The sequence below is a fragment of the Pongo abelii genome, chromosome X (genome assembly GCF_028885655.2).
Source record: "Pongo abelii isolate AG06213 chromosome X, NHGRI_mPonAbe1-v2.0_pri, whole genome shotgun sequence".
Classification (NCBI taxonomy): domain Eukaryota; kingdom Metazoa; phylum Chordata; class Mammalia; order Primates; family Hominidae; genus Pongo; species Pongo abelii.
In genome coordinates, this window is record NC_072008.2 from 136,046,245 (window position 1) to 136,072,715 (window position 26,471).

The 26,471-nt window shown below is 52.0% G+C and overlaps 1 protein-coding gene across 2 annotated transcripts in view; it reads right to left on the reverse strand.

Moving 5' to 3' along the window:
* Nucleotides 1–4,380: 4,380 nt before the first annotated feature.
* Nucleotides 4,381–26,471, reverse strand: part of ELF4 (E74 like ETS transcription factor 4) — a 45,958-nt gene continuing 23,867 nt past the window's right edge. For both annotated transcript variants that reach the window (XM_009235238.4, XM_009235239.4), the window contains exons 2-9: nt 20,709–20,992; nt 14,013–14,184; nt 13,481–13,573; nt 11,648–11,839; nt 10,759–10,842; nt 10,463–10,655; nt 8,751–9,128; nt 4,381–6,974 (exon numbers count right to left, since the gene is read on the reverse strand). In XM_009235238.4, coding sequence (XP_009233513.1) covers nt 6,170–6,974; nt 8,751–9,128; nt 10,463–10,655; nt 10,759–10,842; nt 11,648–11,839; nt 13,481–13,573; nt 14,013–14,184; nt 20,709–20,783 — 1,992 coding nt within the window. In that variant the 5' untranslated portion in view covers nt 20,784–20,992 and the 3' untranslated portion in view covers nt 4,381–6,169. The remainder of the gene's footprint in view (nt 6,975–8,750; nt 9,129–10,462; nt 10,656–10,758; nt 10,843–11,647; nt 11,840–13,480; nt 13,574–14,012; nt 14,185–20,708; nt 20,993–26,471) is intronic.

Consider the following 26,471-nt stretch of genomic DNA (forward strand, 5'->3'; position numbering starts at 1 on the left):
CGTCTGGGGACAGTTGTAGGCGCAGGGGCAAGATCGGGGGACTGGAAGACGGCGGCCGCGGCCGCCTCCGCCAGGGACGGTAGGCCCAACCCTGGCTGCCCATCCCTTCCCGGGCCCCGCCGGGCCACTCTCCCGCCATCGCTGGCTCGACAGCGCCACCTGCTGGACCTCGGCCTCCACGTCCGGCGCGCCGGAGCCCGAAGTTCTCGGAGGCTGGGACCTCAGTCTGGGAGGGGAAGGAGCTCACTCACCCCAGGTCCAGCGGCTTCAGAGCTGGAGGCAACTGCCTCTTTTGGAGTACAAGATGGGATCAGAAAGGCCTGTGACCGTCAGAATAACTTCTTGTCCCGCCCCACCCACCGGAGCTGACACTTCCACGGCACAGCCCCACCCAGGGGTGAGGAAATAGTGGCGAGGCAGTCCCTGGAAGCGGGCAGCAGCAAAAGGCGGGAGTTCAGGAGTTGCATGTGGCACCTGGTGACAGCAACGCACAGCTGGCAAGCAGCCCTGGGCTCTTCGTGGACCCTGTGATCCGAGGATGTCTGTAACACTCCAGGGGCAAAGAAAGTAGCCGCCTGCAGTGTTATAGGAGCGGGCAGAAAGCCGCCTTAGCTCCCAAGTGTGGATTGTCCTCCTCCCTCTCCTCTTGCCCGCCATAGCATAGGGCAGAAGTCCCAGAATTAAAATCAGGACCCGTTCCTTCTTTCAATAAGCATTTATTAAGAACCTACTGTGTGCCAGGCACTGTGCTAGGCACTAGGGATACATCAGCAACTAACACACAGTCCCTGTCCTTGAGGAGCTCACAGCCTATTGGCGGGGAACCCTACATAAACACGTAATTAAGGAACTGCAGTGTGCTAAGTGCTACCATAAGAGGTATTTACAAAGTGCTGTGAGGTGGCTCAGGGCTGTAATCCCAGCACCTTGGGAGGCTGAGGTGGGCGGATCACTTGAGGTCAAGAGTTCGAGACCAGCCTGGCCAACATGGTGAAACCCTGTCTCTACTAAAAATACAAAAATTAGCCGGGCGTGGTGGCACACAGCTGTAGTCACAGCTACTTGGGAGGCTGAGGCAGGAGAACTGCTTGAACTTGGGAGGCAGAGGCTGCAGTGACCCAAGATCGCGCCACTGCACTCCAGCCTGGGCAACGGAGGGAGACTATGTCAAAAAAATGAAGAAAACGAAGTGCTGTGGGAACCCGGAGGAGGGAGTAACATATCAGCTGCTGGGAGTTGAGGGTCATCTCTTGACTCCTGACTCCATTAAACCAAGAAAAGGCAGAGACTTATTGCCACATGACTCTGGTTAAAATGAACCTGTCTCCTGAGGTTCTCCTCTAGCCCTCTCCCATAACTGTATCAGCACAGGTTAATCAGTTTAGCTAGTTTCACACTTGGAGTAGGAAAGAAACGGGACAGGGAAGTTGCTTTAGGGGAAGAGGATGTTCAAAATAGTAACAAATTTTGAGTGCTAAGGTGGAGGGTGGGGTTGGGGATACCATGAGGGCACTGAGCCAGGGAGGGCAGGCCCAGAGCAGTGGAGCACCTGGGGTGAGTGCCTGTGCAGAGGGGAGGTCAGAGGTCACCTACCTCAAAGTTTGGTCCCCATCTCCCACCGGCTCCATCAGTAACTATTCCTTGATGCTTTGTACTGTGCCATGTTACGTGGTTGATACAGTCCCTCCCACTCCTCAAGGAGGTAATGTGCTAATTGGGGACACTAAATAGGTACAGGTCATTGAAGATTTAAGTAATGGTTTGGATTATAATAGATGTCACAGGGTGTTCATGATCAGTTGCTGAAAGAGTGGCAATTGCAATAAGTTTTAAATAGCTCACTTAGGACAGACTGGTCTGGGGAGGCAGAGTCCATGAATCGAGTCTTGAAGGAGGGACACAATTTAATTGGTACTAGCAGGATAGGAAGGACATTCTGATTGAGCGGAACCAATCAGATCTTGAAGGATGGATTGTACTTTTTTTTTTTTTTTTTTTTTTTTTTTTTTGAGACAGAGTCTTGCTCTGATCACCCAGGTACAATCTCGGCTCACTGCAACTTCCGCCCCCAGGTTCAAGGGATTCTCTGCCTCAGCCTCCCCAGTAGCTGGGATTATAGGTGCATGCCAACAAGCCCGGTTAATTTTTGTATTTTTAGTAGAGATGGGGTTTCGCCATATCGGCCACGTTGGTCTCGAACTCCTGACCTCAGGTGATCCGCCCACCTCAGCTTCCCAAAGTGCTGGGATTACAGGCGTGAGCCACTGTGCCTGGCTGTGGATGGATTTTCTTTCTTTCCTTTTCGTTTCTTTTTTTTTTTTTTTTTTCCGAGATGGAGTCTCCAGGCCGGAGTGCAGTGGCGCGATCTCGGCTCATTGCAACCTCTGCCTCCCGGGTTAAAGTGTTTCTCCTGCCTCAGCCTCCCGAGTAGCTGGGACTACAGGCACACGCCACCATGCCCAGCTAATTTTTGTATTTTTAGTGGAGACGGGGTTTCACCATGTTGGCCAGGATGATCTCGATCTCTTGACCTCGTGATCTGCCTGCCTTGGCCTCACAAAGTGCTCGGATTACAGGCATGAGCCACTGCGCATGGCCAATGGATTGTATTTCTAAAGGAAAAGATACATAGAAGGGAAGAATATTCATTAAGAAAACACAAGAGTGTGTAAATAATGTTGAGTTTGTCTGTATTGCCTAGAGCAGGTAAAAGATAAATGGAGGATCTTGGTTTCCAGGTTTAAAATGCTTAGAATATATGTAGTAGATAATAAGAGCAAAAGCACAGAGTTTGGAAATTGTAAATAAGAGGCATGTTCACAGGCCAGCAAATCCATCAGTTTGACTGGAGCAGTGCCTTGGGGTATGAGTGGTGGCAGAAGGAGCAGGGTGAGTTGACTGGGGAAGTCAGTTAGGACCCAAAGATGAAGGGTCTTGATGGCAGGCCAAGGACTTGGGGCTTTGTCCTGAAGACGGGGCTGATGCTAAGCTTAAAATACTTCCGGAGCTACTGCCCTGAGCCCAAGTGCTCCCCGATCCCTACTCCAGGACCCCTGGACTGGCTTCAGCAGCGAAAGGGCTAAGTTTAGAAAGGATTAGAGATTAAGTATTTTGAGTATCACCCCTACCTGTAGGCCAGGAGGAGTCAGTGAGGGCTTTTTATCAAAGGGCAAATGGGAGGGGTTGAGACAGATCACACTGGGAGCCCCCGTGTGTCTTGGGTAGTTTGAACTAAGGTGGAGGCTTCTGGGAATGTGGAAGAAAGGCGAGGTTTTACGGACATTGCAAACCACAAGCTGGACTTCGGGAGATGGGAGAGGGGGATGGGGTGAAGGCAACGATCAGACAGCTCTGAAATTTCAAACTTAAGAGGTCAGGAAAACGGTGGCACCATTAACAGAAATAGGCAAGTCATGACGGCCTTTTTGTTTGCTTAATTTTATTATTATTATTATTATACTTTAAGTTCTGGGATACATGTGCAGAACGTGCAGGTTTGTTACATAGGTATACATGTGCCATGGTGGTTTGCTGCACCCATCAACCTGTCATCTTGGAAAGGTTTTTTGTGAGCGTGGAAATAATTTAAAAATCCATTGTTGGCCAGCCGTGGTTGCTCACGCCTGTAATCCCAGCACTTTGGGAGGCCAAGGTGGGTGGATCACTTGAGGCCAGGAGTTCGAGACCAGCCTGGCTGAAATGGTGAAACCCTGGCTCTACTGAAAATACAAAAATTAGCTGGGCATGGTGGCATGTGCCTATACTCCCAGCTACTCAGGAGGCTGAGGCAGGAGAATCACTTGAGCCTGGGAGGCAGAGGCTGCAGTGAACCGAGATCGCACCACTGCCACTCCAGCCGACAGAGCACGACTCTGACTCAAAAAAAACAACAACAACAACAAAAAACATTGTTGATAGAGGGGCCATCTTTAAGGAGCTGACAAGCATCCACATGGAAATGTCCAGCAGATTGCTGGAAATGTGAGCCAGGAGCTTAAGAGAAAGGTTGGGACTGGAGCTCTAGATTTAGGACCCATCTCTGAGGAGCCAAAATGAGCCCAAAATGGATGAGATTCTTGAACAGCCACGTTGGAAGGGGTAGGTGAAGAACCAGCCCCGGAAAGGGTGATGGGGGACGCAGGAGAGCCCAGCTAGTGTGGGCTCACGGGGGGCCTGAGAACTGTGAAGAAGACATTTGATTTCACCATGAGGTCATTGATGACCTTCCAGCAATGAGTTTCCATGGAGTTGGAGTAGGGATGGCAGAAACCAGATTTCAGGTGGGGGCGGGGATACCCCAACCCATGCAGCACCTTTGTGCAAAATTTTTTTTTAATGGTGACCCTTTATCAAGATGCTTACTTTCAACCATCAGGAAACTGTCATAATAAACTGATTTTATTAGAAAAAGGCACTTTAATGCCAACTGCTGGAAACACGCATAGTAAATACATTTGCACAACCAAACACAGTGCCCTCCAGGGGGCAGGGAGAAGAAGAGTGGGAGAGGGTGATAGTTGGCTTGGCAAAGAAGAGAAGAGCGAGAGCGCGGCCAGGGGAGGTAGTTAGGTCAAGTGGATGGTTTTGTACCAAGGACACAGCAAAGGTCCTCAGGCACTGATTCACATTACCCAAAGTCACCAGATAATAGAGTTGTTTCCGTGGCTGACATTTCTTAGCCTTGCCCTCAAACTTGGCAGGAGGGAGGCAAGCTCGTCTAAAGAAGGGAGAGGGGAGGAGATCCAGGCAATTGGCCTAGGGGTTGGCTTTGAGAGAGAATAGGTTGACCCTTCCTCCGAAAGAGGGAAGGGGGAAGCAGGGAGCCACGAAGAGAGAGAGGTGCCACGGGAACTCCTGGCTGCCGACTCCCGTCTTCTTGGTGAAGGAGTCAGGGTTAGGTGTGAAAGTGGGAGATGAGGGGCATTGGTCCACCCAAGGAGGTCTGCTGCAGTCATCATAGAGGCAGGCTGGTCCGCCTTCAAGGTGAGTTGCAGGCAGGCTGAGCAGCAGAACCCATGTGGTAGGTGCCCATGCTTGAGCAGGAATGGGGGCGGACCCCATCTAGGTCGCTGCCGGACTAGCCCCAGTGACGCCTGACAGCTGGAAAATGTCAAAAAGTAATCAAGAGGGAGCCCAGGATGGGGGAAGTAGGCTGGGGTGTCAGCAAAGGCTATTGTCTGGCGGGGGGCCAGTATCACACAAACAGCCCAAGCCCTAGGCACAAATACTCAATGAATTCAGCTCTGGGGGCTTTGTGGCTAGCTCTGAGGCTGGAGGGCACTTCACCCCCGTCTAAATCCTTCAGCAAAGCACTCTGGGGTGGCCCAAGATTCCAGCCTGACCGCGAGGTGACTGTGGTCGCTAACATGGCAAACTCCAGGAAAAGCACCTTGGTCCAGCCAGTGAGGGCTGCTCCCAGAGCTGACTTCCCTTCCCTCCCCTCGTGGTTTTACCCTACTCGGCCTTCGTGTCCCTGAGGAGCGCATCTTCCCCAATGTGCATGCGCATCAAAGCGTTCCTACTCTGCACTCGTTCCAGCTCTACAACATCTCCAGATTCGGGGGATCAAACTTGTACCCCATAGTCTCAGAACAACTGAATCTTGGCATGAACAAAGGGAATTAGAGAATGCTTTCCCTTAAAAACAAAATCTCTATCCCTGTGGCTGATCCACGGAGACATACACACACACTTGGAGACAAGACCTCACAGCTACAGCCCTGTCCTCCCCAAAGAAATTAAGATACAGACCAACAAGTACACACAAGTACATACAGGGATATTCACATATAGGATAGTAAATTCCCCGTGTAGGGAATGCAGCCAGTGAGATAGAGCAAGGTAGAAGGGCTCTTCTCACAAAGCTGCTGCACAAACCCTGGCCACAAACTTCTGCCTGGCTCAAGGCTTTTTCCCTCCATCACCAAGTCAGCCCGTTATGCTGCCAAAAGCATATGCCCTAGTGCTCTTGAAGGCCATAGTCTGATGCCAGGGATGCTTAAGCTGGGCACTGTTTGGCCACAGTGACACCAGGCAGGGCCGGGGGACTTGGGGTCAAGTGTATTGACATCCCACCGAAATGCAGGGGCAGGTGTGCTACTGAAGTCGGTCCCTATGAAAATGCTGCTCAATTTTGCCTGGTGGGTCACACTTGCCCTGACCCCTTTGCTTATATGTCATGGGGCTCCATCTTAATGAGGGAAGTAGGGTTGAATGGGGAGAAGGGGGCTGGGGTGGGGGATCTTGTCAGAAGGCTCCCAGATGTGGTCACACTAGGCTCAGCCATCAACAGGGACCCTGAGCCTGAGGAGAGCTCAAGTTCAGCCACCGGGGTCAGCCCAACAGTGGGGCGGCTGGGAGGAGACAAAGTCTGGTTGCCCAGAAGGCTCGGATTGTGGGAACCCCTGGAAACCACCTGGGTTGGAAGTGGCTGAAGATGAGCCTGATCTCTCAGGAGCTCCCTCAGGGTCTCTTCAGGAACCAGCAGCCCCTCCATGGGGGCCCCTGTCACCATACCCTGAACATAGGAGGAGGACCTCAGTGGCCCCTCCTTGACCCCAGGGGCTGCTGTAGTGCCAGAAGTCCTGATGAAGGCAGCAATGACAGTCCCAGGGGGCTGAGAGCTGGGCCCTGCTGGTCCAGCCCCTGTGACCGTGGGTGGCGCTGGGTTGGTCGGACGGTTGGCCCCAGCCAGAAGTTGGGGGAGGCCACTGAGAATCAGTGGAGCCCCCGGGGCTGCCACCTGGCTGTCTTGGAAACTCGCGCTCAGGGGGAAAGAGGCCTGCAAAGTGAAGGTGTCCTTGAACGTAGAGGCCGCTGGAACACTCTGGAGAACGAGCTGAGTGGGAGCAGTAGTACTGGCAGGAGGCCCATTGGTCAGCACCGTGGTCAGTGGGATCGTCTGCAGGGTCAGGGCCGAGCCCGACCCCACGGGGGCCACTCCTAGGTGGATGTTGCTGGGCACTGAAGATGCACTGAGAAGAAACAGAGAACAGAGTTGGTTAAGGCAGGAGGTGTCCCTCAGCTGGTTAGGAAGGAGGGCACGAGAGGAATGGAGCTGAAGGTGTTTGTCGATTTATTTGCTGTTTGTTGTTGGTTTTTTTCTTTTTCTAGAGACAGGGTCTCACTCTGCTGCCCGGGCTGGAGTGCAGTGACATGATTACTGCTCACTGCAGCCTTGAAGCCCTGGGCTCAAGCAATCCTCCTGACTCAGCCTCCCAAGTAGCTGGGACTACAGGTGTGTGCCACCACACCCAGCTAATTTTTAATTTTTTTAATTTTTTTTATTTTTATTTTTTATTTTTTTGAGACGGAGTCTTGCTCTGTCACTCAGGCTGGAGTGCAGTAGTGCCATCTTGGCTCACTGCAACTTCTGCCTCCGAGGTTCAAGTGTTTCTCCTGCCTCAGCCTCCCAAGTAGCTGGGATTATAGGCGAGCACCACTACACCCGGCTAATTTTGTGTTTTTAGTAGAGACGGAGTTTCACCCTGTTGGCCAGGCTGGTCTTGAACTCCTGACCTCAGGTGATCCACCTGCCTCGGCCTCCCAAAGTGCTGGGATTACAGGCGTGAGCCACCATGCCCAGCTGTAGCTCACATTTATTAAGTACTTAGTATATAGGTATATAGGTCAGGGATCATTCTAAGTGATTGACATGTGGCATTTTACTCAATCCTGAAAACAGCCCACAAGTGGGATAAGAACAATCTGATTTTACAGCTTGAGGAAAGTGAGGCACAGAGAGGTTATATATTAATAACTTGCTCCAAGACCAGCCATACCTTTGTTATCCTTTGATTTCTTCCAAATGGGGATGCTGGGGTCTCACAAAGCCTAGATGTGAGCCCCCACTCTAGTGCTTACACAGCGAGTATACATAGTGAGTAAGCACTACAGCAGGGCCTCACATCTAGGCCTTGTGACCCCAGAGCTCATCTTCCTCACCATTCCACTCTACTGCCTGCCCTCCTCGAAAGGGTGTCTCACTGCACCAGCATAGTGGGAGGTCCATACACATAACCCAACAAAGTCCAACCTTCTCAGGGAAAATCGGAGGCCCCTTAGTGGGGATGAGAAGTAGCTGGAGCTTGCCGGGTGGGCCTGGAGGTCCCAAGGGGTTCACAGCAGGTGGCTCTAAAACATTCTCTGTTGCTTCTTTCCTAGAATGGAGGAGGCTTAGGAGGATGGGTCAGGACACCGAGGCCCTGGTGGCTCCCTGGGGAGCCCCTCTCGTGTAAGCCCCCGTATGTGTGACCTCAGGCAAGTGACTTTCCCTCTCTTGACCAACAAGTGCCGTTCTGGCTTCTCCGTGGCTGTGGGAGGATCCCATGAGCCTGGACACAGAGTAGAGCTTGGCAAGAAGTTGAAAACTGAGCCCTGCTAGGCGCGGTGGCTCATACCTGTAATCCCAGCACTTTAGGAGGCCAAGGCAGGCGGATCACCTGAGGTCAGGAGTTTGAGACCAGCCTGGTCAACATGGTGAAACCCCGTCTCTACTAAAAATACAAAAAGTAGCTGGGTGTGGTGGTGGCTACCTGTAATCCCAGCTACTCGGGAGGCTGAAGCAGGAGAATCACTTGAATCCGAGAGGCGGAAGTTGCAGTGAGCAGACATCATGCCACTGCACTGCAGCCTGGGTGACAGAGCGAGACTCCACCTCAAAAAAAAAAAAAAAAAAAGAAAAAAAAAAGAAAACTGAACCCCAACATGATGTACTATGTGAAGACTCATGCTGACCTGGGTGCCCTTACCTCACAGCTTTGGTGAGCTTGACCTGGCCCTCTGCTGGAGAGACGAGCATGGTGGAGGTAGTGGGGATCTCCTCGTCTAGCGACGGTCCCAATTCCAGACTCGCAGATGGCTGGAGACCGACATGCTGAATTTTTGGCTTCTCCCAAGAAGAGCTGCCCTTGCCCTGGGGGGCAGATCTGGATGAGACCCTGGAGCTGGTTCGCCGGGTTGTACTGGCAGAGGCCACAGAGGCCGTGGAGGCCTGAGATGGGGCTGCTGTGGCTTCGCTGCTCTCGTCCTCATCTTCAATGACCACCAGGTCCTTGGGCATCTCCTTAAACTGGTACACCAGCCTCTGCCCTTCCACTTTGGCCAGGATGCCTCTTTGGTAGTAGTATCTAGAGGAAGAGGGGCGGGGAGTTGGGAGTTAGCCTGGAGCTGGGTGGGAGACCTTCTACCTCCATCTCCCCAGTGCTCCTCCCCCAGGGCTAGGCAAGCATGAGGCTGAGTGAGGCTGGCTGGGGAGCCAGCTGAGGGCCCAAGGGCAAGGGAAAGGATATGTCAACACCTGGACTTGAAAGGCTTTTATGACATCCTGAGATTTCCCCCTGAGGACTCAAAGGATCACAAAAAGGTTTTCAGATGTCACCCCCCTCCAACCCCCTGCTTTGGGGCAGAGGACAGAGAATGACTGAAGGAGGGAACTGAGAGTGAGGGGATGGATGGCGGGAACAGCAATCCCCCAGCCTGAGAGACCACCTCTAGGACAACTCAAGCCCACCTCCCCGGGGCTCTGGCTTGCAGATGTGAAGATCTTCTTGGGGAAGAGGGGGTGCTAAACTGCTCTTCCATTATAAAAAGCAAAAAGGAGGCCAGGCGCGGTGGCTCACGCCTGTAATCCCAACACTTTGGGAGGCCAAGGTGGGCAGATCACTTGAGGCCAGAAGTTCAAGACCAGCCTGGCCAACATGGTGAAACCCCGTCTCTATTAAAAATACAAAAAATGAGGCCAGGCGCGGTGACTCACGTCTGTAATCCCAGCACTTTGGGAGGCCGAGGTGGGCAGATCACGAGGTCAGGAGATCAAAACCATCCTGGCCAACATGGTGAAACCCCCAGTCTCTACTAAAAATACAAAAAAATTAGCCAGGCGTGGTGGTAGGCGCCTGTAGTCCCAGCTACTTGGGAGGCTGAGGCAGGAGAATGGCATGAACCCGGGAGGCGGAGCTTGCAGTGAGCCGAGATAGCGCCACTGCACTCCAGCCTGGGTGACAGAGCGAGACTCCATCTCAAATAAAATAAAATTAAATTAAAATTAAAAAAAGAAAATACAAAAAATTAGCTGAGCGTGGTGGCATGTGCCTGTAATCCCAGCTACTTGGGAGGCTGAGGCATGAGAATTGCTTGAACCCAGGCAGTGCAGGTTGCAGTGAGCCGAGATTGCGCCACTGCATTCAAGCCTGGGTGACAGAGCAAGACTCTGTCTCAAAAAAAAAAAAAAAAAAAGAAAGAAAAAAGAAAAGAAAAAAGGCCAGGTCAGATACAAGAGGAGGGGGGCTCTTCCTGCCAGAGGGGGCCTGGGGAACGGACATAGGAGCAAGCTAAGAGGAAAGTTACGAGACTCGTTTCCTTAGGATCAATCAGGTCTCCATGAAAGCGAGGAGGACTCCTTGGACTTAAGGAAGGACTGGTGATCCCCAGGGCAGGGGTTCTGCATCCCAACAGCTCCTACCTTAGTGCCCGCCCCATTGTCTCATAGTTCATGTCAGGCTTGTTTTTCTGCTTCCCCCACAGCTTGGACACAGCTTTGGAGTCCACCAGTTTGAAGATGCCTTTCTCTCGCTGGGTCCACTTGATGTACTTGGGACAGGTGTTTCTGTCTTGCAGAAGCGCCAGGAGGAACTCCCACAGATAGATGGTGCTGCCTGCAGAGGGGCAGGCTGTGAGGGGCAGCCTGGGCAGCTGGGGCACCCTGGCAGCAGGGAAGGGGCTCCCTCCCCACCTCACCTGAGTCCCAGCTGTCCATACCTTTGCCATCCTTTGATTTCTTCCTAATGGGGATGCTGGGGTCAGTGACAGGTGAGGTACTTCGGTTGCCCTTGGTCTTCCGGACTATGAGGGAAAGGTGAGTAGGATGAGGAGCAGCTCCCAAGAGAGGGCCCAGGAGCTGGCCAAGTTGGCTGTGACAAGGCCAACAAGGAGGAGGCAGGTCACCGGGGCTGGAGGCCCCAGATCGCTCTCCACAGCCACAGCCCTCAGGCCTTTGCACCCTCATTTTCAGGCCCCCAGGGTAGCACTGCAACATGGCTACAATGTGGAGAAACCGGGTGCTTACAAATAAGTTACCTTTGTGAGAACAGAATCTGCCTAGCCTAACTTCTGATATGGAAAGGCAGCCTAAAGGCACCACTATTGTGCAGGTAAGTGCGGTGCTGAGGTTTGGTTGCCATGCTGACAAGGCAGTATCAAGCAGCCATCGCCTGAGTAAATCAATAACACCGGGGCTTGGGAAAGCCCAAAGTCCTCTCTCATATATGGCCTTGGCTTTATAAGCTCTGCAGAAGGGAGATAAGCACCCAGCATGACTGGTCTTTTATAGGCTGAGGACCCAGAGGTCCGGGGACTGGCCAGGGGGCCGAGCCTGGTGTCCAAACTCCCAGCCTAGGATTCAACTCATCGAGATCATTAATGTTTCTGAAAGAGTTTATGCAGATCCCAGGCAGACAGGGGCAGCATGGGAAATGTCAGGCTACAGGCAGGCTAACAGATGAGGCCAGGTTTTACAGAAGGGAGGCCTTTTGGTCCATCTGTGTCACACCAGAGAGCTGGCCTCTTAACACATCCATGAGCCCTGACCGCCCCCCACGCCCCGCCCATCCCCTCGGAGACACACATACACTCACTCTCCCCCACTTACTTCTCTTCTTTGATTTCCCAGTCTTCTTGGCACTTTCCTCTCTGGAGGCCTTCTCCTCCAGAGAATGCCCCTCTTGGTCACTAGTGTCACCCGCCCTGTTCAGGGCATCGGGCTCAGAGGCAGGAAACAGGTAGTTGGGCAGAGTGACAGCTGGTGCAGGGTCCGAGTCTGGAAGCATTTCGGAGGTACTGACTGCAAGAAGAAAGGCCTGAGGTGGGCGGGGCCCAGGGCAGGGCTGGAGCGGGGTCTCCCAGCGCTGGAGAGACGGGTAGGTTCCAAGGGAGGGCGGGGGCTCATCCCCCCAGCCCCAGACACAGGATACACCTGAAAATGCCTCATGTGGCTTGTACCACGAGGAGAGGAAACATCTGCAGAGCTGTGGGCACAAGCTGGCCCCAATTACAGCTGCCACATTTATAGCCCACTGCTGGTGGTAGGGAAGTTCTAGGCGGCACCCCAGGTAAAGGGCCACCTTGATTTAGTCCTTGGCTCATTTTACGACTCAAAGGGGCCTTAGAGATCATGTAGCCCCATTCCTGTGTTTTCCTGATGAGGAAACTGAGACAGACCCAGAGAGGGGAAGTCATGTGCCCAAGGTCACACAGCAAGTTGGTGCCCGGTACAAATAGGCACCCATTATTGGATCCTGGATGAATACTGGTGAGAGTCAGGACTAGAAATCTCTCAGATTTCAGCTTTATGGCTTGCCTTCCCTCACTGTACCACACTACCCCTTGGGAGAAGGCAATCTGGGGGGACCCTCCTGTGCATCTGCCTGAGGGGGCATTGGGAAGAGCCTGCCTTGGGGGCCCTCTGGGGAGTTAGGAGCCTGGTAGGATGGGCAAGGATCACTTATTTCATTATTTTATTTATTTATTTATTTAGACAGAGTCTTGCTCTTGTCGCCCAGGCTGGAGTGCAATACTGCGATCTCGGCTCATTGCAACCTCTGCCTCCCGGGTTCAAGCGATTCTCCTGCCTCAGCCTCCCAAGTAGCTGGGATTATAGGCATGTGCCACCACGCCAGGCTAATTTTTATATTTTTAGTAGAGACGAGGTTTTGCCATGTTGGCCAGGCCAGTCTCGAACTCCTGACCTCGTATTCCACCCGCCTCAGCCTCCCAAAGTGCTGGGATTACAGGTGTGAGCCACCATGCCCCACGCCCAGCCTGGATCACTTATTTCTAAAAGAGCCACATGCTGCATATCTCAGTCTTCCTGGGAGCTAAGCAAAAGAGCAGAGGGGCCTGAGAAAGGCACCCTGGCCAATATTATTCAGCCTGAAAATGGAAATAAATTATTATTATTTTTTTGAGATGGAGTTTCGCTCTTGTCGCCCAGGCTGGAGTGCAATGGCGCGATCTCGGCTCACTGCAACCTCTGTCTCCTGGGTTCAAGTGATTCTCCTGCCTCAGCCTCCCGAGTAGCTGGGATTACAGGCTTGTGCCACCACGCCCAGCAAGTTTTTATATTTTTAGTAAAGATGAGGTTTCACCGTGTTGATCAGGCTGGTCTCGAACTCCTGACCTCAGGTGATCCACCCGCCTCAGCCTCCCAAAGTGCTGGGATTACAGGCATGAGCCACCGTGCCTGGCCTGAAAATGGAAAGAAATTCTAACACGTGCTACAACATGGATGGACTTTGAGGACATCGTGCTAATTGAAATAAACCCATCACCAAAATACAAAAAGATAAAAGTCATATGTATATCAGTGGGTGTGGTGCATGTATACCTGTGTGCACACATGTCTGAGAAACCAATACATGGATTTCATATTTTTAAATGGAATTATTTTGTTGCCTTGAGTTCAGGCACTGGGGTTCAAACTTACAGATCTGCTTCTCATCCAGGATATCGCTGGGAGACTCCATGTTGAGTAAGACTTCCGCGGTTGACATGGTGTGCGAGGTGGCCTCATTGTCATCTGGTCCGGGTTCCATGGTGGGAGGAGAGAAGAAAAGTTCCCTCAGTGCACAAGGCAGGGGGTACAGCTATAATCAGGGCCAGCCCAAAGAAAGGATGGTGGTAAGCATCCTTCGGGCTGACCCTGAAGTGAGTGCTAAGTGAGGGAGAAGCAGGGGACCCTGACCAGAGGTACTGAGGGACAGCCAGGAAGGGCCCAGCACCCCTCCTTACCTAACTCTCCACCCCCTCAGCTGGTCTTCACTCCTCATTGTCCCACCCCACTTCCACAGACCATGAATCTACCAAGATGGTTCCCTCCTCTGTGAACCAGCACAACTTTTTGGCTGGTGGCCTTGCCCATTCTGCATGGGGTTACTAGAGGCCATTGTGGGCTGCTGTTCCCTAAAGACACAGCCCCTTTTTCTACCACACCTTCTCTACCCAGGAAGGGAACAGACCTGTCAGCAAAAAACTGCCTTCCAGGATCTGATCCTGCGTCATGCACAAGGTCCCGTCTGTTATGATGCCATTGTGAACGTCGTCCAACTCCAGTCCCGAGTACAGATGCAGTAAATCAGGGTAGGGTACCTGCTCCACGATCACAGCTGGGAACACAGAGGGGTCTTCCAGCTATGGAGAAGATAGGGATGTGGTTCAAGACCCACCCAGCTCTTCCAGCAAACCCTCCCTACCAGAATCTGGCCCTCTGTGCAAGTCCTTATTCTTGGGTTCATCAGGGACTGTCCTTTGTATAGGATGATATCACTCTGGGTCCAGACTCATTAGGTGATGCTTGAGTGGGTTCTTGATGAATAGATGGGTTAGCTCTGCACCACCAGCACTTTAAGCATTTTTTTTTTTTTTTTTTTTTGAGACAGAGCCTTGCTCTGTCGCCCAGGCTAGAGTGCAGTGGCATGATCTCAGCTCACTGCAACCTCCGCCTCCTGGGTTCAAGCGATTCTCCTACCTCAGCTTCCCCAGTAGTTGGGATTACGGGTGTGTGCCACCATGCCTGGCTAATTTTTATAGTTTTTCTAGAGACAAGGTTTCATCATGTTGGCCAGGCTGGTCTTGAACTCCTGACCTCAGGTGATCCACCTGCCTCAGCCTCCCAAAGTGCTGGGATTACAGGCATGAGCCACCATGCCCAGCCAAGGGCAAGCTTTTTTTTTTTTTTTTTTTTTTTTTTTTTGAGACGGAGTCTCACTCTGTTGCCCAGGCTGGAGTGCAGTGGCGCTATCTCGGCTAACTGCAAACTCCACCTCCTGGGTTCACGCCATTCTCCTGGCTCAGCCTCCCGAGTAGCTGGGACTACAGGCACCCACCACCACACCTGGCTACTTTTTTGTATTTTTAGTAGAGACGGGGTTTCACCGTGTTAGCCAGGATGGTCTCGATCTCCTGACCTCGTGATCCACCCGCCTAGGCCTCCCAAAGTGCTGGGATTACAGGCGTGAGCCACTGCACCCAGCCAGGCAAGCATTTTTCACTGGTTGTAGTTATGGTTTAATCCGTGGCCAGGTTAGGGCTCAGTCTATGAGGATTAGATTCATTCTAAGGCCATTGGGAATAGACCGGTTGATGGCAAGGGCAAGGGGCTCAACCTATAGTCGGGGGACAGAGGGATTCAGCCTAGAGTCAGGGCTGGGGACCTCGTTCGCAGCCAGAGTTAGGGGCTCAAACATCTTCGGGCTCTGTCTGTGGCAATGATAGTGGGAATGAAGACAGAACAGAGGCATTATAGAAGTAGAAATGTCAGGACTCAGTCACTGCCTGGATGGGGGAGAGGGGTTCAATTTCCAGCTTCATTCAACAGGGACATGGAGATACTGCTCATGCCAAGGGAGGGCCCAGGAGGAGGAAGAGCAGGCTGTGGACCAAGATAAGGGCTACAATGTCTGGATGTGGTGAGCTTGAGTTACCTTTGGGACATCTGAAATAGAGATGCCTATCAGGGAGTCAAAAATAAGTGTCTAACAGTTCAAAAGGGAGCTGGTGGTCGCTCAATCCCTTGGAGTAGATAAGAAAATTGAGATGAGAATTCAACCCCTAGAGAACATAAGTGTTTTGAAATTAAGCAAAGCGAAATTAAAAAGCAGTATGACTGCATGTGTTTTTTTTTTTTAAAACTCCATATAGAGCCTGCATGTGGTGGCTCATGCCTGTAATGCCAGCACTTTGGGAGACAGAGGCAGGTGCATCACTTGAGCCTAGGAGTTCATACACCAGCCTGGGCAACACAGCAAGACCCTATCTCTGTTAAAAAAAAGTTAAAAAGAAAAATCCTCTATAAAGAAATAAATATGCCAGGATGTTAATCATAGTTTTCTTTTCTTTTCTTTTCTTTTTTCTGAGACAGTCTGGCTCTGTCACCCAGGTTGTAGTGCAGTGGCATGATCTTGGCTTACTGCAACCTCCACCTCCCAGGTTCAAGCAATTCTACTGCCTCACCTTCCTGAGTAGCTGGGATTACCGGCGCCTGCCACCATACCTGGCTAATTTTTGTATTTTAGTAGAGACGGGGTTTCACCATGTAGGCCAGGCTGGTCTCAAACTCCTGACCTCAAGTGATCCACCCACCTTGGCCTCCCAAAGTGCTGAGATTACAGACGTAAGCCACTGCGCCTGGCCATAGTTTTATTTTCATTATGGAGTTTTGAATGATTTTTTTCCCCTTTCTACTTTTTTGTATTTTCCAAATTTTCTTTCATGGGAATGTTAATTCTTGTTGTTGTTATTGTTTAGTCTCAAGATCTGTTTGTGGATGATAATTCTTTTTTTTCCCCATGCAAAAAGAATGAGAATGATCCTCTCTGTGTATTGTTCCTGTGGGATCCAGAGAAACAAAAATGGATAAAAGACCTTTGGATTTGGCCATGGTCAGTCACCCTGGCTAGATCAGTTTCAGAGCAGTGCTAGGGTCCCAGGCCAAGTCGCAACGGATCTCGGTGAGGACAGACTGAGGTAAGCAGTTGGGTATAGTGATTAAGGTCCCAGCATCTAGAGCTGTCCATGATGATATCCACTAGCCACGGGTGGCTATTTAAATTTAGAGGTAAATAAAAACTTTGGAGAGCTTAAAAATTTATTTCTTCAATTGCACTAGCCACATTTCAAGTGCTCTACAGCCACGTGTGACTAGTGGCCCCATACTGGACAGCACAAACATAGAACATTTCCAGCATTCCAGAGAATTTTTTTTTTTTTTTTTTTTTTTGAGATAGAGTTTTGCTCTTCTTGCCCAGGCTGGAGTACAATGGCACAATCTCAGCTCACTGCAACCTTCACCTCCTGGGCTCAAGCAATTCTCCTGTCTCAGCCTCCTGAGTAGCTGGGATTACAGGCATAGGCCACCACCCCTGGCTAATTTTTGTATTTTTAGTAGAGACAGAGTTTCACCATGTTGGCCAGGATGGTCTCAAATTCCTGACCTTGTGATCCGCCTGCGTCAGCCTCCCAAAGTGCTGGGATTACAGGCGTGAGCCACCGTGCCTGGCCTCGTTCCAGAGAATTATGTTGGATTGTGCTGATCTAGAGCCAGAGTGCCTGGGCTTGAGACCAAACTCTGCTGCTCACTAGCACTGTGACCTTGGGCAAGTTACCTAACCTTTCTGTGGATCAGTTTCCCCATTTATAAAATGAGAGTGATCACATGATTGATCCCCTAGGATTGTTAAAACAGATCAATACACATAAAGCACTCAGAGCAGGGCCTGGCGTAGACTAAGCTCTCATTAAGTGTTAGGTATCAGGGGCTTCTAGGAGACTGGTAATGTTTTATTTCTTAATTTGGGTGGTGAGGGCCTCGGTGTTCATTTAATACACGTCTATATCTAAATATGATTTATGCATCCTTTTGCATGTATTATGTATTTCAAAATAAAAGTAGTTTCCTAAAAGGAGTGAAAGGGGCTGGGTGCGGTGGCTCACACCTGTTGTTTTTCTTTTTCTTATCTTTTTTTTTTTTTTTGAGACAGAGTTTTGCCTCTTATTGCCCAGGATGGAGTGCAATGGCTCGATCTCGGCTCACTGCAACCTCCACCTACCAGGTTCAAGTGATTCTCCTGCCTTAGCCTCCCGAGTAGCTGGGATTACAGGCATGTGCCACCATGCCCAGCTGATTTTGTATTTTTAGTAGAGACAGGTTTTCTCCATGTTGGTCAGGCTGGTCTCGAACTGCTGAACTCAGGTGATCTGCCTGCCTCGGCCTCCCGAAGTGCTGGGATTACAGGTGTGAGCCACCACGCCCGGCCGGCTCACACCTATTGTAATCCCAGCACTTCGGGAGGCCTGAAGCGGAAGGATTGCTTGAGCTCAGGAGTTTGAGACCAACCTGGGCAACATGGTGAGACCCCATCTCTACAAAAAATACAAAAATTAGGCTTGGCATGGTGGCTTACGCCTGTAATCCCAGCACTTTGGGAGGCCAAGGCGGATGGATCACTGGAGGTCAGGAGTTTGAGACCAGCCTGACCAACATGGTGAAACCCCCTCTCTACTAAAAATACGAAATTAGCCAGGCATGGTGATGCACGCCTGTAATCCCAGCTACTTGGGAGGCTGAGGCAGGAGAATTGCTTAAACCCAGGAGATGGAGATTGCAGTGAGCCGAGATCGCGCCATTGCACTCCAGCCTGAGCAACAAGAGCAAAACTCTCTCTCTATATATATATATAGACACACACACACACACACACACACACACACACAATTAGCCAGGCGCAGTGGCATGTGCCTGTTGCCCCAGCTACTTGGGAGGCCGAGGTGGGAAGATCACCTGAGCCTGGGGAGGTTGAGGCTGCAGTGAGCCATGATTGTGCTACTGCACTCCATCCTGGGCGACAGAATGAGACCCTGTCAAAAAAAAGAAAGAAAGAAAAAAGAGTGAAAGGCAGGTAAGAAAGTAAAACAGAGTGTGGAGACTACCCTGGGGGGAAGAAAGGAACTAAAAAGGTATAAAAAGATGCAATTTTGAAGGTGGGGGCAGAAGGGAGGGAAGGTTTTCTTTTAGGGTTGGGGACACTTGAAGATGTTCAAAGTTGAGGAAAGAAATCTGAGGTCTAAAAGATACAAGAGGCCGGGCGTGGTGGCTCACATCTGTAATCCCAGCACTTTGGGAGGCCGAGGTGGGTGGATCACCTGCGGTCAGGAGTTCAAGACCAGCCTGCACAACATGGTGAAACCCCGTATCTACTGAAAATACAAAAATTAGCTCGGCTTGGTGACGCGTGCCTGTAATCTCAGCTACTCCAGAGGCTGACGCACAAGAATCGCTTGAACCCAGGAGGCAGAGATGGCAGTGAGCCGAGATTGTGCTACTGTACTGGAACCTGGGTGACAAGAGCGAAACTCCATCTCAAAAAATAAAAATAAAAAATAAAAGATATGAGAGAAGGAAGTGATGGATGGTTTGAGGTCTTGAAGGACGCAGGAGAGGATAGATTAAGTACAGAGGTTGGGAGTCACCCTTGCAAGGAAAAGTAACATTTCTTTCTCCTGGGCCAGTGGGAAGGAAACAAGAACAGGAGATGTTACAGATAAAAAGAGAGAAGGGAGGGAAATTGAGGGCGTCCTGGGCTTTGAGCTTCTCTGTGGATTGGAGGAGAGGCTGTCCGCTGAGGGTGGAGGGATAGGTTGGAAGGTAAGAACTGATTCTGTGAAAAACAGCCTCTATGAAGAAAAGAAACAGTTGCTGAGTGGACTAGAAACAAATGAAAAATGACAAGTAGCACTGAGAACTCATGTATGGTAGATTTTTCTTCCTTTCTCCTTGTCTGATGCCTTCCACGAGGCTAGGCACACCACATATGTTCAATAAAATTGAGCTGCTTTAAGGCAAGGAGGTAGACGGAAAGTTCAAAGTGCTCAAAGGCCACTAGGGGGCAGGCTTTGGTAGGCCGCTAGAGAATGGACCGTTTTTCCATCCTCACAGGATTTAGAATAGAGAGCATCTGAGTTTAGACTGGAATGCCCTTTGGAGATAATCCAGTTGGATCGCCTCTTGGTGAAGATGGGGAAACAGCAGTCAGATAGGGTAGGGGTCCAGGCGCGGTGGCTCACGCCTGTAATCCTAGCAGTTTGGGATGCCAAGGTGGGTGGATCACTTGAGGCCAGGAGTTGGAGAACAGCCTGGCCAACATGGTAAAACCCCGTCTCTACTAATAATACACAAAAATTAGCCGGGGTTGGTGGCAGGTGCCTATAGTCCCAGCTACTTGGGAGGCTGAGGCAGGAGAATGGCTTGAACATGGGAGGCAGAGGTTGCAGTGAGCCTAGAACACGCCACTGTACTCTAGCCTGGGCGACAGAGTGAGACTTTGTTTCAAAAAAAAAAAAAAAAAAAAATAGGGTAAGGGACAGGACTTGCTCAGGTGACACTGTGGCCAAACTGGGATCAGAACCCAGGGCTCCTGACTCCTAATCTTCCATTCTTTCTACTGTGCCTGGATGCCTCTTCTCTCTCCATTTTGTGGAAGGAGGAGAATGGAGGGTAGTGATGAGTCTGCCAGGATACCATTCAATGGGTACATCTAAGTGCACAGAAAACGTGCCAGTGTAGGGAAGGTATGGAGCAGTGGGGACCTGAGTGAGTGCCAGAATCCTGTCCTATTTTCCAACTTCCTCCCACCAAAAGACCTCATTTCCAGCTTGTCCTGAATCCTCAGGCTGGGGCCAAAAAGACGACTCTGAAAATGTCAGGGCCTGGATGCCAGTCTACAGTTCAGCTGGCAGTGCTCATTCTTGCTATGTGGCTGTCCCCACAGCTTTCTCACTGTGACACTTTGGGAGAAGAGAAGTGGCCGAAAAATGCATTTGATGGTCAGTGTACCCCTTATGCATTTGGTCCATGTTGCTGACCAACCAACAGCCCAGCTGATGTACTTAGCAGCTGTTTGGCTGGCTCGATGATTGCATGTGGGCAGCCAGCTCCCTAAATGACTGCCCGGTGACTCCAGACCAGCCTCATGAGTGACCGGCTGGCACGCAGGCTGGCTGGCAAGCAGGGCCAGTGCCCTGAGCATAGTAGGTGCTTGATGGATATTTGCTGATTGGCTAGCTTTGCAGCCAGCTGGCTCCCTGGCTGTCTGCCTGGCTGTCTGTGTCTATCTGATTGTCCACAGGGGCTGACTGTGCTCTGTTCTCTGGGGCCATACCTGGTGGATATCATCATCCATCCCGTTGCTTGCGAACTCAAAGATCAGGTCACTGGGCTGTAGGGTAATAGCCATGCTGTCTTTTCAGAGAGCTGACAATGGGATTATCAGAGCCCTCCAGAGCTGTGGGGCTTTCTTGATGAAGGGACACTACCCAGGTACTTTGGAGCCTAGAGCCTACCCCCTGAGCTGCGGTAAAATAGGGGGTGGAGAGAGCTGGAGTAGGTGGTGGCCTAAGCCAGGCTCAAGGCTGCATTCTGGGCTGGACCAACCACAGGAGCGACCTAGAGAGAAGGGAGAGATGGGGACAGTGAGTAAGTCACCTTCCTTCAGCTCCGTTGCCAGAACTGCCTATGAACCAGAGGGACCCTGCCATGCTAAGGCAGACTGCCAATAGAGGAGTGGCCGAAAGGGGAGGATGATGAGAGAAGAAAAGCAACAGAGAAGAAAGAGGTCAGGGAAAGAAAGAAGGAGAGAGGAAGTCAACTGAATGGCCTCCAGTGGGAAGTGGCTGAGTGTTGGTGCCCGTCTGGGTCACCAGCATCGGCATCTTGCACTAGTCCCAGAGACATGCAGCCTCCCTCCCTGCCTCCTCCCCTTCCCCTGGAGAAACTGCCAGATGGAGGAACTTTGCGCTCTCTCCACCCTGAAGACTAATCCCCAGGGTGAGTCAGGGCGCCTGGCCTGGCCTAGTGGACGAGGCAGCAGCATGGAGAATCCCTGTAACTCCCTTGGCTTGGGGAAGAATCGTGTGAGGGGCTGAGTGGGGGCCTGTGGGTATCTGTATACCCACTCTGTAGTGCTCTTCTGACTCTGCCTGGCTCCAGATGAAGTCAGACTAATCTTACCTTGGGAGTGGGGGCCAGTTAGCTTTGAGGGGCCACGTCTACAGAGGAAGAAGTGGGGGTGGTCACACCCATGCCTGCCTCGCTGTGGGAGTTGTGTTGTGTGAGGACCAGCAGTACCCTGCTCTCAGGGATGGGACTCTCAGATGGAGCCAAGCCTCCAGAGAGCCTGGAGACTGGGGGACAGGTGGGCCACGTACCCTGTTTTCGTCAGCACCCCCCACTCTCACCACTACTACTGCCACCCGCCAGAGAGCGTGGCCTCTGTGCTGTGTGTGGGTTTGTGTTCTTGGTTCAGCTTTGCTTTCAGTTTCAAGAGCGAACTGTCACCCTGGGAACTGGTGAGGAGAGCCCGGACTGGAGGAGGGGCAGACGGAACCTTCCCCATCCTCTGGGGCTGGCTCGGGCCCCTTTTCCAGGAAATCTTCTGTGTCTGCCGCAGCCCAAACACACCTCCTCTCGCCCCACGTGCCCTCAGCGCTCACGGTGTCACATGGCGTCCGGGCCTGCATTTGTTTCCCCTGTCGCCACTCCTCAGGGCTGTCAGTGCCCGGGCGCCTCATCTGCGTGTTGTGGGTGGTCACACCCAGTCCTGCCTCCCACAGCCCCAGCCCTCCCACCTCCCTCCTTGCCAGCCAGCTCTGCTCCTCCACCCCATCACTGGAGCTTCTCCACTTCCAGGCGCCACGTCTTTGGTCCCCTGGGCTCAGTTCTGAGTGTGTGGATGTGCGTGTGGGTGGGTCCATGCACCATAGCAGAAGCCACACACTGCACTCCACCTCCTTGACACTCCCTTGGCAGTGCCGGAGTGGCCAAACCTTCTCCTGGCCCGGAAAGAAATGAGGAACTTCAGAGAGGGGCAAAGGGGAGGAAAGGGAGGGGGACCACGGTGACCTCCCTGATGACCGCTCTCCCCCACAGGAGACACCCAGGCCTCTCCTACTTCCTTTCCGTTAGCCCACAGGGCTGGCCGTGCCTTTGCCCCACCCCCACCCTCACCCCCACACCTTTCCACCCACCCCAACAAAAAGTCGGGAGAAGTCGCTCAACTCAACCTCTCGGGTCTGAATTTCCCTTTGGACGAGTGAGAGGCTGATACTAGGAGGAGGCGCCTGGGAAACTGCAGCCCTTGCCCCAGGTTCACTCCTCCCACCACCACCCCACCCCCACCAGACCCTGCCTGCGACCCATTCTCCACTGGTCTGTGAAGCCTCCCAAGGCCATTTATGCTTGGAAGGTCTGTCCCCCCCGCCCCCCTAGCCTAAGCGCCCCAAGGCTTGCATTCCACAGCAGCTCCTGCCCTCCCACAGGCCTTCTGTCTGCCCCCAGGAAACATTCTCATACTAATCAAATTAAAGGTGATCACTTTCACCTAATCCCACTTTGTCAAAACATGAAACTCCTGTGTGTGTCCCTTCCCCCAAGGTCACTCGCTGTAGCCCTTCCCTTCGGGCTTGCTCATCTCTTCTTTCCAGATCAGGATTTCATGTTTGTGAGTTCATTGCTGGTGCTGTCTGCCTGGGCTACTTTTATGCACCTTCCTTACCTCCCCCATAAGACAGGGGCTTCCTTGAGGGCAGCAACAACTGTGTTGGACATTGATGAAACCTTAGCACCTTGCATCATGCATGGCATGTAACAGACACTCAATTTGTGTTTGTGGAATGAATGAAGGGATGAACGGGTGGATGGATGGATGGATGGATGGATGGATGGATGGATGGATGGTTAGATGGATAGATTGGTGGTATGGGTCAGTCAGCATCTGTGAGGTGTGTTTTCTGGGCAACGTTTATCTGTATACAGTGGATGCGGGTAGGTGTCACGTACTCTGCCTTACGCGAGAATGAGAAAAATGTGCATACCTTCTGGGGTGACCTCTGTATGTTTTTGCATTGTCATTTACCCAGGTGCGCTATTTGTGTTGGTTGTGGGTGTGCAAGCACACTGTAGGTATATGTGTGTGCAGGGTGTGTGCATGTGTCCCAAGCGTGGAGACGTGTACACGAGAGCCTCTGTGTGTCAAAGGGCTGCCCTGGTCTGGCCAGCAAAGCTGCAAGCTCAGTTGTCAGTTCCTCCTCCGGGCCAGCCTCAGCTGCCTTCGTGAGAATGACAAACCCAAGCTAATGCTGGCTGGAAGTGGCTGTGCTGAAGATGGGGGTGGGGTTCTCAGGAAGAGAATGCCAGCCCCAGCTAGATATGTAGCCCATGGGTCCCAGGGATGAGACCCCTAAAGTCTATGTGCTAGGGAGCTGGTGGGGGAGGGAGGCAGCCAGGGCCCTGCACTGCATTGAATGGAATCCTTGGTCACCAATGCAGAGAGGTTTGAAATCAAAGAGAGATGATTCCCAGGGCATTCTTTTCTGTGTCCACATATTGAGGTAGCAAAATCCAGGACTTGGTGGGTGCAGGCTTTGCTGGCTCGGGATTGTGAGGTATTGTGAGGCTATACCCAGCACCCGAGGCTCATCCTGGTGATCATCTGCCCTGAGCCTGAAGCTAAGGTCTTGAAGGGGTGGAGGGGGAGGAAGTAGCTGTCCTACTCTTTTGGCCAAGGCTGAGAAACCATCCGCCCTAACCTTCCAGTCCAGAAAGTTTCCCCCTCCCCCTTGAGATGTTTGAGGATTTGAAAGTGAGAGGCTCATTTGCATGTTCACTCACTCTCCCCAGTAGAGGAGTGAACCCCCCTTCAGTCCTTCAAAATAACCTCCTTCTCCCAGGAACCTGAAACCAAAGATGCCACCACCATAGGAGGTGCGCCCTGTGGGCCAGGGAGGCCCCCACCAGGGGCTCCCCTCTCCAGTGGGCCCTTTGGCTGGGACGCAGCTTCAGTAGCCTAGAGCCCTGGATGCTGCCTCCCCAGCGAGTGGATGATTCAGGGAGCACACACGGACACTTGGCTCGGGGAATTGAGGAGCCTGTGAACCCTTAGTAACTGGTGGTGAATTCCCTTACCCTGCCCCATCCTTGCACAGCTCACAGCTTGCTCCAGTCACAGTCCACTTGCAGGGTGGCAAGAGCTCCACTCCCTTCACCCCCTTTGAGGCCCTACAGGGTCTCTGACTCCCAGTGCCTGTCTTACTTGGGCCAAAAGCAAAGCCTTTGTGAGAGTATCTGCCCCTGGGTGCCTTCTGAGTGTATGGACCGCAGGAGGGAGTGTGCAGGCGAAGGCGCCTACCTCCTGGCCTGCAAATACACACCTCTGTGGCTCTGACTGCATTTCAAAACTGAAGCAAAATAGAAGTGGTTTGGGCTGCTCCTGTGTCACAACTCGGCCCCCTTTAGACACACAGACCCTTCCTGGGACTGTCACTGAAACATACCAAGCAGTGTCCGGCAACCACTCATCTGGACCTCCCGTACAGGAAATAGCCCCAATGTGAAAGCCACGTCCACAGTCTCCGTGGAGTGAGTTTAAATCTACACCCTTTCAGCTGAGCCAATGGCTCTCACAGAATTGCTGGTAACACCCGTGGCATTTTCGCACATGCCAGGAAACATGGAGGCCAGATGGTCAGCTGGGCCACAAAGCACAATTCTCCTTCTCTGGTTCCTTGTCCCCTTGGAGCCAGCTCTCACTCCTGAAATACCTCATCCTCCATGAAACTTTTCTGGAATTCTCTGGAAAGGAAGTGACAATTTCCTTCATGCCATTTCCCACTCCCTCAACAGCCCTCCCCCACAACCACAAGCAAAATGGAAACTACCCCAGGAACACCTGTACCCTCGACTGAAAAACAGCCCGTCCTCAGGCGAATACTCATCAAGCAGGGAACTGCCTGCTGTACCACGTGACCAGTGGCGTGGATTTAAGAGACAGAAGGCCACAGTCAGGACTATATCCAGTCTGTAGTCCTGAACAGAGCAGAATTCACCCATCCACAGGACTTGAACCCAAAACCTCAGTCCAGTTACGGCTGGACTCCAATGAGTGAGCTAACCCTTCTACTTAAGCAAGTGCCCAGTGAAGGGGCCCTAGTCACCGCTATTTTGTCAGCTCTTTCTCCTATTCCTTTCTTCCTACCAGCCACTCCATTTGAGATGAAACCAGGAAGAGGGAGGGAAAAAAGAAAGGTTTTGCAAGCTCTGTTGGTTGGGGTTTCTCTGTGCTTATTTACAAGAAACCCAGTTTCCTTCCTTGCTCCTCTGTCACCACCTGATTCCAGCATAGGGTTTCTCCCAACTCTGATGGTGAGGTGGGCCTAGGGTTCTTCCCCAGTTACAGCTCCCGCTCTCACACCCTTCTCAGCTCGCCTCTTCCCCTACCTTCTTTGCAGGCCTTGATCTGTCCCAGAGGAGGAGTGATTAGATGGCAGGTCCCAGGCAAAGAGATGCTTTTTCCTCTTTCTCCAGGGGACCCACAGCCCACCCACAGTGTAGACTGCCTAGGGTCAGGGAGGTGGAGGTAGGCATTCTGGCTGCATCCTAGCAAGATGTGTGACCATGGAAAAGTCGGCCATCTTTCTGGGCTGTGGTTTCTGTCATCCTTCGAGCGGGTGAGAGTTGTGAGTAATCCAGGCTTAGCAGGTGCTCACCAGGGAGTCTCAGGTGAATAAAGATGGCAGTGGAAAAGCACTTTGAAAATTAAAAAGCGTTCATCCAGATGATGAGTTTCAGGTGACCTCCCAAAGAGCAACGGGGGCTGTGGGCCCCATTAAGCTCCAGACGGTGGACCCCACTGGCTCCAGAATACACAGGGTGGGGCTGGAGGGTTCCAGTTGTTGGGTGGGGAGGGGCTGACTCCTTGCCTGGGCTGGGGACCCGTCAGGGAGGGAGGAGCAGGCTGCTGTGGCTGGTGCAGCGCTCTGGATCCCCTGTCCTCACCCCGCCCCAGCTCTTTGGGTTGTGGTTATGTGGCAAGAAAGAGCACTACACTACAGAAGCCCTATAAGGGAGGAAGAGGAGGGGGAGGGTTAGT